Source organism: Pollachius pollachius (genome assembly GCF_949987615.1).
Source record: "Pollachius pollachius genome assembly, chromosome: 2".
Classification (NCBI taxonomy): Eukaryota; Metazoa; Chordata; class Actinopteri; order Gadiformes; family Gadidae; genus Pollachius; species Pollachius pollachius.
In genome coordinates, this window is record NC_136935.1 from 6083777 (window position 1) to 6096276 (window position 12500).

At 48.4% G+C, this 12500-nt stretch overlaps 1 protein-coding gene across 1 annotated transcript in view; it reads left to right on the forward strand.

Moving 5' to 3' along the window:
- disc1 (DISC1 scaffold protein) overlaps window positions 1-12500 on the forward strand; it is a 50315-nt gene that overhangs the window by 30016 nt on the left and 7799 nt on the right. The window contains 2 exon segments of the mRNA XM_079729046.1: window positions 8627-8891; window positions 12324-12368. Of these exon segments, the coding sequence (XP_079585172.1) occupies window positions 8627-8891; window positions 12324-12368 (310 nt within the window).

Below are 12500 nucleotides of genomic sequence, written 5' to 3' on the forward strand. Positions count from 1 at the left end.
TACCTCTCCCGCCAACGTCTGAGAAAGGCTTTTCCTCTCTCTTCACACGCTCGGCCGTTGTCTCGGGGTGAAGTCACCGCATGCTTTGGCACGCCGCCTGCGACTCAGGGAAGATTGGCCCCGCTGTAAAGGAGCACTCCTAGAGGGCCAGGAACCAACAGCTTGAGGGCGGGGGGGGGGGGAGGGAACGACGACAGGATGCAGTATGGAAGAAACATTAAGATGGTGGCAAGTCTCACACCACATCCACCGCTGACCCTTGCCAGGAGGAGAGAAAGGACAGGGGGGTAGGGGCAGGGTCCTCCCAGACGGATGGACCGGGGCAAACAACGCTCTGTGATAAGGGTTCTGGGATCAGTGCTATATATCGTTAGCCTCATAGCATAATTGCCGATGTCACATTTTGGCCGAATTCTGATATCTAACCTTACTTTACTCTCCTAAAGCGGCTGATTCACTGTGCCTCATGGGTTACATCCTAAACCAATCAGAGTACTTTTTACATTCCATAATCACTATCTCATTCCATCTCACTCTTCGATTTGGCTTGGGCATTTTTTACGCTAAATACAAGATGAACCTTAAAATATGACCTAGGCGATTATGCTATGAGGCTAACGATATGTGAATCAGGGGGTGCAGGAACACAGAGAGCCTGCTCATCCGAAGGACATTTTATATTAAATATAGCATTTGATAATCATAATTTACCATACTGAGGGAACCCTTATCAAAACGCGTTAACCTTGGCTCACGTGCGCAAACTCGCACGCTTCAGGCGTCACTCTGTGACCTGATTGGTTGGCGTCACATCCGTCTCTCTTTTTAATATAAATCCGATTAAAAACTGCCTGGAACGTTGAACAAATGTTTTCAACGGTGCCATGCCAACGTTTCGGTCAGCATTCCGCTGTGAATTCCCACTCTGCTGGAAATCCTGAAGAAAATGCACAACACTTCCAATGTGCAGCTCGACCGGTGTTTGTGTTTGTGTACCTGAGGTCTGAGAAGGACGCGGGGTCTTGTCTCTGCACCCGGCAGGGGGGCACGCCACACTCCCGCGCCTCAGTCTCCCCGTGACCTATGCTGCCAGCGGTGTCACCGACGGTTGATTTGCTTTTGTGGGGTTTCTTTTTCTTACTTTGGATAGCGACACTTATCTGCAATCAAGACTGTGTGCCGCCGTCCCCATAACCACAGCACAAAATGCCCTTCTGCGTGCCGTTGCCATAGAGACACGTTGTAAACGAATCCCCCCCCCCCCCCCCCCCCCCCCCCCTTCCTCAACCTGGTTCTTGAGCGAGCGCTGTGTGAGGTTCTCTGGTGTAACGTGCCTTTGCCCTACAAGGTGAGCTCAGACATTTTGAATCGCATCATACTCAGTGATGCATCTTCCCCTGAAAGTGCTCTGTAACAATTCGCTTCACAGCATGTTTACCAATTATATTTACAAGTCAACGTTAATATATATTAATATATATATATATAAATATCTTGCTCTGATTATTGATCTAACAATTGTTAGTGCTTGGCACTTGGTTCTTTGAACATCCCTACTGTACCAAGACAAAGATATATTGTTGTTTCTCTTTCTTCGAACAAATGTACTTATTATAAGTCCCTTTCGATAAAAGCGTCTGCTAGTTGCCCTAAATGTAAATGTGAATGTGAATTTTCCTTAGCTGTACTCTTTTCCTTTATATCATTTTATTTATCTACCATTTTGAGGCGCTTTGTAAAGCAAAACGACGAATACAACAAAGGAAAAACTCAGAATATCCGATTATTCCGACGGTCTCTGCGGCGTCCCCAGCTGTGTGATTTAACGTTCGCAGAGCGGTCTGACTCGTGGCTCGTTAGTGCTGAGCAATCGGCTCCTCAGACGGCCTCACGCGTTGTCTTGGCGGGCGTCCGAAGCGACGCCGCTCAGGAGAGGGGTGGCGTGGCGCCCTGCTCCTCGACGCCCCCGCTCCTCCCCGTGATGACGGGCGCTATGCACCGACAAATCATTTTTTCGTAGGATGGTAGGGGCAAGTACCTCCTTTTTCGCCTCTGATAGGTTAGAAGGGCTCTCCTTTAGATCGTGTTTCTATTAGTCCTAGCTGTTTGGGGGAGTTTAGGGTTATGGTTAGGGTTAGGGTCAGGTTTAGGGTTAACCCTAACCCTAACCCTAACCATAACCAATCAGAGGAGAGCCATTCTAACCAATCAGAGGCGAATCAGAGGCAAAAAAGGCGGTACTTGCCCCTACCATCCTACGAAAAAAAGATTCCCCTGCGGGGTCGAGTGCGCACACGGCCATTTGCCGTCCCTATTGTCCCCGTTTTGTTGTTCCTTTTGTGGACGTAATAATAAGCAGAGTTGCGGAGGTGGCGTGTGCACCACACACGAGCACAACACACACACGCTGACACGGTCAAACACACACAGACGCACACGGTCAAACACATTCACAGACACACACACACCCACTTGGACAAGTGCGCGCACGCACACAACACACACACGCACACACTTAGACAAGTGCGCGCACGCACACAACACACACACGCTGACCCGGTCAAACACACACAGACACACACATGGTCACACACACACACACCCCCACACGCAGGCCTTTTGTGAATCACTCCTGTGTCCTTTCAGAGAGACTGTGGTACAGAAGCAGAATAAAGAGGAGAGGAGAAAATGTGGGGGGAGAGAGAGAGAGAGAAAGAGAGGAGTGGTGGGGAGCGAGGCAGATATTGGGTGATGGCAATGGCGTGATGTCTGGTCTCCGTGGAGACGGATGCTGTGAAAAAAACTCTCTGTTCCTTTTCTAAAGAGTGGGGATGGATGGGCAGCGGGCACATGATGTAAACACTGCTGAAAGGAAAACAGATATTGTTGTTGTTGTTTTGCTGCCGTTTTTTGTTTTATTTGCCCCGACTAGCAGCAGCCGCGGCACATATTGGCAGATAGTATTACTTGATGATGATTTCATCATTATTGCGGTATAAAGTGACACAGCGACATGCAGATGTGTACACACACACAAGGAGAACTGATATTGTACACAAAGATACATACACATGGACACACTCTCCGCACCAAATGCATGCAAACATTGGATGAACTACACAACAAGACAGATATACAGACAGACAGACAGACGCATTCCCCACGTGGGCGCTCAGTTCATTACTTCCTGTCGCCTCACAGTTCACCCGTCACCCTCTGCGTGGCAGTCTCATTAGCACCTCCGCTCACCCGGCTTCTGGGCACGTGAAGGCCGTGCATGTGATGTTGTGATGTGGCGTAACAACGTGTTGTGATGCGTGGAGCTCACGGCGTCCCTTGGCCCTCCTCCCTGAGCTTCTCTGTTTGTTTCTGTTTGTTTGCGTGAAGTCTGCTCTGAGCTCCTGCCTCCAGGGGAGATGTGGGGGTCGGATTGATGAGTCTGCTCAGCTGAGGAGGTAGAACGGGTTGACTTGTAACCGCAAGGTCGTTGGGCTGATCCCCGTCTCCTCCTAGCCGAGTGTCGAGGTGTCCCTGAGCAAGACACCTCACCCTGACTGCTCCCGACGAGCTGGCTGTCGCCTTGCGTGGCCGACTCCGCCGTCGCTGTGTGAATGTGTGTATGAACTATTGTAAGTCTATTTGGATAAAAGCGTCTGCTAAATGCCCCCTGTGTAATGTGATGACGTAGTGTCGCCGGTATGGACTCGCATTGTTACAGGTGACGGTCCTAATGGACGCATTATTGTTCAGAGTGATTCACCGGTTGCCACTTGAACAGCAGAGCAGGACCTTAAGAAGGGATTTATTTACTTATCCTGCATTGATTTCTTGCAACATCAGTGTGGTTGCGTGTGTGCACACGTAGCCAGACCACTACACACACATGTGGGCGACAGAAGGGAGGAATCCTGTGTTAGTCTCAGTTGTTGTTGTGTGATTATTTCTATTCTCTTCTTTTGTGTCTTTTATCGCGTATGTCTCTACAATAGGGAGATGATACCGCCTAAATGGCCTATTCATGGCTGATACATTTCTATTATATTATATGTATTTGTAAGAATCACATACGTTGTGTGTGCAGAACATATAAAATAGGCTGGTAGACTGGAGATTGCATTTTTATGGGAATTTGCATTCAACATGAAAGATTTATGATGGGATCATAAGTAATGTATCAGTTGATTCAATGAGACAGGCTTACCGCCATTCTATATTATTTTTTAACCAACCTTCTCTGAATTGGATACTGCCAGATTGTGTCCTCTGTTGATCTGTCTACATTCATTGAGGACAGAGAGGGAGAAGGGGGGGGAGGGGGGGGGGGCGAAAGACCGAGAGAGAGAGGGAGGGGAGAGAGATAACTGAGAGACAGTTGGGAAAAAGGAAAAGAGAGAGAGGGGGCAAGAGAGAATGAGAGCGAGAAGGAGAGCGAGAAAATAAATAGAAGAGAGAGACAGCGACAGAGATATAGAACAAGAGAGGGCGAACGAGAGCAATTAAAGAAAAAGGGAGAGAGAGAGCGAGCGAGAACGAGAGCGAGAGAGAGAGAGAGCGAGAGCACGCGAGAGAGAGAAAGAGAGCGAGACAAGGATGGGAAAAGGGGAGAGTGAGAGCGAGCGAGGACTTGTCATACTCCCCCGGGGAGCGGAGGAACTGTACAGAGAGTGCCCGGCGGCCTCTCCGTCCTATTACCGCGCAGCGAGTGGCCCAGGGGAGCCCTGCTCGCCCACTTTCAGACGGCAAGGTGACACGAACCCCGCATTAACCCCGGGGTCAGGAGATCACCGCCGGGGGCCCCCGCCGAGAGAGCCCCGCGGAGGGATGGAGGGAGGATCGCTCCATCCCTTTCAAAAGAGGCTTGTTGTCGCTCCTTAACATGAGTCAGTGCAGTTAAAAGCGTTAACTAGTCTAGTAATCATTTACTGATGTTGTTCATGTATTTCACAGTATTTAAGAGGGCTAGGGTTAACTTTAACCCTATTTTAATAACATTCGAACCCTAACCCCAATGCTAATGCTGTTATGGGGATGAGTTGGTTGGTATGGGGATGAGTTGGTTGGTGTGGGGATGAGTTGGTTGGTATGGGGATGAATTGGTTGGTATGGCGATGAGTTGGTTGGTATGTCACAGCCCGAAAGGATGCGACACAAATGAGCGGGTCAGAGTATGGTTCCCCATGAACAAATAATGGTTTATTCGTATTCACAGAACAAATGATTAACAAAACCCTTAAATGCGCTGCCCTTAAACGTCTGCGCCAATTCAAAAACAGACCGAACGAGCACAACCAAACACAAATGCGCTACGGTAGCCGTCCGCCTTCCGACACAAGCACGGAATGAACTAGCCGTCGGGTGGGTGTGGCCCTGCTGCCCCCCCCCGCCGGTGGGCAGAGCGGAGGATCTTTTAAAGGCTGCAGGGCGCCAGGCACCGGCACCCAATCAGCCTGATCAGCCATGCCCACACCACTGATTGAAGCAAGAACATCAAGCATTAGGACAAACGAAGCCATTAGGCATTAGGACAAACGAAGGCATTAGGCATTAGGACAAACGAAGGCCAGAGAGCCGTCACACAATGGTTATTATGTTATTATGCTATGTCAATTAAGGTTTAATTGATGTACTTATTGAGTGTCACCTATATTTCTGTGTGGGTGTGTGCATGTTTTTGTGTGCATACGCGTGTGTGTATATGTGTTTGTGTGTATGTGAATGTGTACCTTAACCTACAATAACACCTTACATGGATACATGTTAATTGTAGTACACTTATTTTAGAGTGCTACCTTTATTATGTGTGTGTGTGTGTGTGTGTGCGTGCGTGCTTGTATGTGTATGCATTCATGTGTGTGTTTGTGTGTGTGTGTATGAACGTGTACCTACCAAAACACCCTCCGTGGGTAGATGGAAAGAGAAATTTGTCGGGAGGAACAACATCAATGTTTAAATTACGATGCTCTCATGTACCTCTGGATGGACCGTATTTCAGTTGTCTGTGGTGCAGAAGGGAGAGAAGGGGAGAGAATGGAAGAGAAGGTTGCATTGGTTACATAAAAACCTAAATAATGAGGTGTTTATGTACTTTGGAACAAAATGAGATAACTTACACTATTCTACAGAAGGGACACTTGGCATCATAATTGTTGTTGTTATCATCAGTCAAAATATAGAGGCATATCCATATTTTTTCCCCAATAAGATTGGTCTGTTATGTTAACCATCACTCACTTTGCTCACATGCAAATGCAGAGAAGGGGAGAAGGGAGCGAGAGGGAGAGAGGGGGAGAGAGGTGGAGAGAAGGAGAGAGGTGGAGAGAAGGAGAGAGAGGGAGAGAAGGGAAGAGAAGGAAAGAGAGGGAGAGAAGGGGAGAAAGAGCGAGAGGGAGAGAAGGGAAGAGAAGGAGAGAGAGGGAGAGAAGGGAAGAGAAGGAGAGAGAGGGAGAGAAGGGAAGAGAAGGAGAGAGGGAGAGAAGGGAAGAGAAGGAGAGAGAGCGAGAGAAGGGGAGAGAGGGGGAAAGAGGGGGAGAGAGGTGGAGAGAAGGGAAGAGAAGGAGAGAGAGGGAGAGAAGGGAAGAGAAGGAGAGAGAGGGAGAGAAGGGGAGAAGGAGCGAGAGGGAGAGAAGGGAAGAGAAGGAGAGAGAGGGAGAGAAGGGAAGAGAAGGAGAGAGAGGGAGAGAAGGGAAGAGAAGGAGAGAGAGGGAGAGAAGGGGAGAAGGAGCGAGAGGGAGAGAGGGGGAGAGGGGGAGAGAAGGAGAGAGAAGGGGAGAGAGAAGGAGAGAGAGAGGTGGAGAGAAGGGGAGGGCAGAGGAGAGAAGGGAAGAGAAGGAGAGAGGGGGAGAGAGGGGGAGAGAGGTGGAGAGAAGGGAAGAGAAGGAGAGAAGGGGAGAGAGAGGTGGAGAGAAGGGAAGAGAAGGAGAGAAGGGGAGAGAGAGGGAGAGAGGGGGAGAGAGGGAGAGAATGAGAGAGAAGGGGAGAGAGGGAGAGCGGGGGGTGGGTCTCGCTCCAGCAGGGTACAGACCTGGCAGACCTTTCACTGCAGACGCTTGAATAGGAAATCAGCTGCCATTCACTCTTTGGCCTCCTGCCCCCCAGTGGTGAGGGCCACACACACACACACACACACATATATATATATATATATATTTGTATGCGGGCTAGGCACAGACGCAGACACATTAATGCATTATTGCTTGTTTTTCTCTGGAGCAACATCCATGAATCAAAGATAAGACTGTGTTGAAGTCTTGTATTTATTATCCATATTTTATCTATTTATTATTGTATATCTAATGTGCTGGAATACATTAGGACGGCTGATCATTGTTTATTTTCTATGATAAAGTAAGGATTAGGAAACATATAAGCTGAGTCTAGCACTGCTGGCACAGATAATGGGTTGCACATGAACCACTTTTTATCACAATGATATCCGGGGAGAAATCATGTATGTGATATCTCACGAGAAAGAAACGTTTTATATTAATGTTGGTCATGAAGGTGACCAAGGGGCAGGTAGAGGCGCTGTCAGGCTGATTTATGACTTATTTATTTATTTATTTGCCGTGGACACAAAAAACTACCCAGCCCTAAAAACACGTCTACATCAGCACCTTCCGCACCTGGCGGAACGCACTGATTCGCTGATAAACACTTTTCGACTTCTACAGTCTAAAAACATATTTTTGGGACTTTTTGCTATCATGATGACATTTGCATTTCATTTTTCAAAGTTCAAACTTGCTGCCCAAATAAGGAGTTTGATTAAATCGGTTGATTCTTAATCCTTCACGTCTGGACAGGCCTTGTGTTCTATCAGCTGGAAGAATCCACAGCTGCTGTCTGTATTCTGACAGCCTTTGATCGCTCCATTCTCAGTGCGACGGGCATGAGTAAGAATCCTGTTTTAGCTCAGTGAGAGATACAGCAAAGAGGACACCCAGGCCCTATTCTCTTTGGCTCTGTATTCACAGATCTGTTTGAACCGAAGAGCATCCGGTTCGGTCTGAAGAAGGCTTTCACGATTAAATGACCCGTCTTCCCACGACTCCTCAGCGAAGGCCGTGAGTGTACTTCAGAGTCAAGATGAGCGGGTCCAGGCCAGGCTGCTTCACCTCTCTTGCTTCGTATTTGTTTTGACCAATCTTGTGGCTCGAGGCGGGGATCTGGGAGGATTCCTTGGTCAGCGTACACAAACTCGGCAAGCACCAGTGAGCTTCTCCCTGGAGTGAATGTTTGGTTGAAACATCGTGTCTGGTCTCCAATGTTTGAGGAAGCTGCTTGTAAAGGTTCCTGAAAGAGGAAACACTCACACTAACTTTTTCATGCCTATCTTCAAAGGTACTATTCTTCTGGTCAATGACCCACCGACTTTTGTGTGGAGTACAAAAAAAAAGCAAAACATGCTCATAACCACGTCGAAGAAGTCCGCATTTCCCCCTGTATATTGTTCTGCAGGACAGTGTTCCCCCTTCGTCCCTACAATGATCAAATAGTTGTAAATAACCACACTCATAAGTGTGTCGCTCCTTTGATCCATCTTGCTGTGATCGACGCTTGAGTCAAAACCCGTGGCTCGGCGGCCTCTGATTGGTCCGTGTGTCTGTCTGTCTGTCCTGCTCCGCAGCTGTGGCTGTCCACCCCTGGAGAAGGTGTGGGAGGCGGACCTGGAGGCCTGCCACCTCTTCCTGCGGGGGCCCCAGCTCCGGACCCCCAGCTACAGCGGGCCCGCCTCGGAGGAGCCCCCCTGGGCGGTGGCGGCGGCGTGGTCGTTGTTTGCGCCGGTGCCGACATCCACCAAAGAAGAAGAAGAGGAGGACTGCGCCATGCTCACGGCCCTGGGGGGGAGGTGGTGTCCCGAAGCCAACCTGCAGCACTCAGAGTTCACTAAGGTGTGTGTGTGTGTGTGTGTGTGTGTGTGTGTGTGTGTGTGTGTGTGTGTGTGTGTGTGTGTGTGTGTGTGTGTGTGTGTGTGTGTGTGTGTGTGTGTGTGTGTTTCTCTGTATGGGTGCCTGAGTACATGTCTGTGGTTTTGTGTATATGTGCATTTGTGGGTGTGTGTGTGTCTGTCTTTCTGTATTGGTGTGTAGGTGAATTGGTCTTGTATGTGTTTGCGTGCGTTAGTGTGTCTCTGTGTGTCTGTGGGATTGTATGTGTGTGTGTGATACTGTGTATAGATGTGTGTGTGTGTGTGTGTGTGTGTGTGTGTGTGTGTGAGCGTGTGAGCGTGTGTGAGTGTATATGTGTATGTGTGCGTGTCTTGTGTGTGTCTCGGTGTGTTGTGGTTCCTCCCCCAGCTCTGGCAGAACCCTCAGGGTTCACTAAGGCACCCACGAGAACCCTGTGTGTCTTGTGTTGTGGTCCCCCCCCCCAGCTGGGACAGAACCGGCCCGGCCTGCCCATGCATGATTGAGTCGTAGCAGGCCTATACTACCCCACCCATCAGACTTGTTGTCTTGCACCTAACAGCTCACAGATGTATTCTTCTGAATCGAATTCCCTTTTGCGAAGGACGTCTCCAGAGGTCATTGAATTATTCATTCTTACATGAGCTGTGCATGTAGCCTGCCCCAGAAAAGGTCAATTTGGGTGCGTTTCGGTTTTAAGGCCACGTGATTTCCAGCTGTTGTATGGCATCGTATATATTAAATCTGACCTCGAAAAAGCACAAACAATGCATTGTTTTTCTCAAGGTATGCGCGGCTCACTCAAACTACGACCCGCTGGAGTAAGATGAGTGCCTGTTTCTTGCTACGGGGGCTCGGAGCTATTTCCAGACGAGGGAGAAGTGTAGGTCAGAGGGGCGACCATTTGCAGAACAATTGGCTTTCTCAAAGAACCCCCGCCTTCTTTGCGTGGGAGGATGCACGAGAGTGTGTGTGTTTCGGTATGGTTGCCTGAATTTTAGATGGATGCACATGTGTTTGCTTGTTTGTGTGTCTTTTTTGTCCGTCTGTCTTTCTTTCTGTCTGTCTTGGTGTGTGACCACATGTCATTGATTGGGTATGTGTCTGCTTGTGTTTGTGTGTGTGTGTGTTTGTGTGTGTGTGTTTCTCTGTATGGCTGTGTGAGTACATGTCTGTGATTTTGTGTATGTGTTCCTGTGTTTGTGTGTGTCTGTCTGTCTGGGTGTGTGAGTACATGTCTGGGATTTTGGGTAGGTGTGCATGTGTGTTTGTGTCTGCCTGTCTGTATGGGTGTGTGGGTTCATTGATCTTGTATGTGTGTGCGTGCGTTAGTGTGTGTGTGTGTATGTGTGTGTGTGTGTGTGTGTATATATGTGTGCGTGTGTGTGTGTGTGTGTGTGTGTATATATGTGTGTGTGTGTGTGTGTGTGTTTCATTGTGTGTGTATATGTGTGGGTATGTGTGTCATTGTGTATATATATATGTGTGTATATGTGTGTGTATCCATGTTCAAGGGCTCCCACCAGACCCCTTGCCCTAGGCTCGGACCCGCTGCGCTCTCTCCCTTACTCCCCAGCCCCGCCCACGCACAGACCCGTAGACCCGCCTGGCACGGGAACACAGCCAGCGCACATTTAGAAACATACACATGCATATATCTGCTGAGGGCGAGCCAAGTGGGCGACTGGCGGGCATCATGTCTGCCTTCTTGGCTGACTGACAGAGATCGTACTAGCCCTGCATATGGGCAGGAGTAGAAGCTGGAACGATAATGTCCCTTCACGTCTTCATCTCTTTTACGGAGATCCAACTAAACGGCGTGTACTATACTACTGTATGTACTGGCATGAATTAGTCACCTGCAATACTATTATTTCAGTATTTCCATGTATTCGTACCCTAATCAAATAATTTCCATGATATTTAATTGGATGCAACTCCCCGTGATCGCATGAGCTGCATGGTTCTAGTTCCTGCTTTTCCTCTTTGTGTTCATCCTCTTCTCTTCTCTCTCTCTCTCTCTCTCTCTCTCTCTCTCTCTCTTTAAAGCCTCTCTAACTCTTCTCCAGGGAGTCAAGGTGAGATCTGAGGTCCTCTATTCTCCTTTCCTGTCTGTCCTCTATTCTCCTTTCCTGTCTGTCCTCTATTCTCCTGTCCTGTCTGTCCTCTGTTCTCCTCTCCTGTCGGTCCTCTGTTCTCCTCTCCTGTCTGTCCTCTGTTCTCCTCTCCTGTCTGTCCTCTGTACTGCTGTGTTGTAGTGTACTATATGCCGCCCACTTGGACAGATCCAAAGAACCGCTCCTAGAGTCCCCACCGTTACCCTTCAGAGAACACCCACCTTAAGCCTTCTCTGTTTCTAAAGCATTCATTGAGGAAAACAGATGTTAATGCTTGTGTTGCATTAACACCAGACAAAAGGAATATCATGAACGTCAGAGTTTCAATGCAACTTGAAAGTGATGTAATATCCACCAACGTATGCATATGGGAACACCGAAAGATGAAACCAGGGCCTAAAAGAACGATTATTCTGCTTTTGATGCTGCTGTTTGGTTGCTTACCTACTCATATATATATATGAACATATATACATATATACAGTCACCATATGAATGATAAGATTACCCAGAGCTGGTTGTGTTGTGTGCTCCCCTGGGTTTTTAATATGCTGGTTGGGGGCTCATATACCAATGCCATTAGGGCGTATGTTATGGAACATTATATAGAGGGAAACTACGAGTATAGAGAAGAAGCAGGGAATAACAACCGTGACCCAAACCATAAGAACACGAGGTGGAGCGCTATAAATCTAACCAGGAGAAAAGTAATTTGCCAGAGCAAACCGCTCTCTAGTTGATCTGATTAGTGAAAGGCCACAGTATGCAGATGAGGCAGTCGGGGCCACAATAAGATTAGTTAACCATCCCCATTGGAATATTTCCATTCGCCGTCTGAATCAATGAGCCAGCGTGAGCCGCTAACAGGCAGGACGTCGCTGGGTCAAAGCGAGCCGCGCACATTTTCCAATTAAGCGAAGCAGTGTTCAAACTTTGTACATTATTAACGTTCTTTTGGGGGGGGGGGGGGGGCCCTAGGCCGTACGTATACACGGTACAGGTATACACGATAATTAGTGTACGTAGGTACACTAATTATTTTTGTATTTTTCCACAGAATGTACAATTACGCACAGTGAGACCGTTAACAAAGCGAACCTGGAGATGAGCAATTTCATGTGTTTCCTGCGTGTCTTATGGTTTGGTGATGAATAATTACCAAGCCCTCGTTACCTCGGCGGTGACAACGACACAATAAACGGCCGACATAATTGCGCCTTGTATAATTCAGGGGGGGCTGGTCTGTGGCTCCACGGCCTCTACTAAATGTCCCCCCTCCCCCCCCGCTGTTGTGTTGCAGAAACTGGAGGAGTTTTTGTTCTGCATGGAGGACTGCCACACAGAGGTAAGGCTGGACCCAAGGTGGCCTGTTGTCGAACTCCTGCGGTTGAAGTGCTTGTGTCAGTGTGTGTGTGCGTGAGATTGTGTGTATTGCGGTAAGAAGGATGGTGTGTGTGTGTGTGTTATTGTTTGTGTG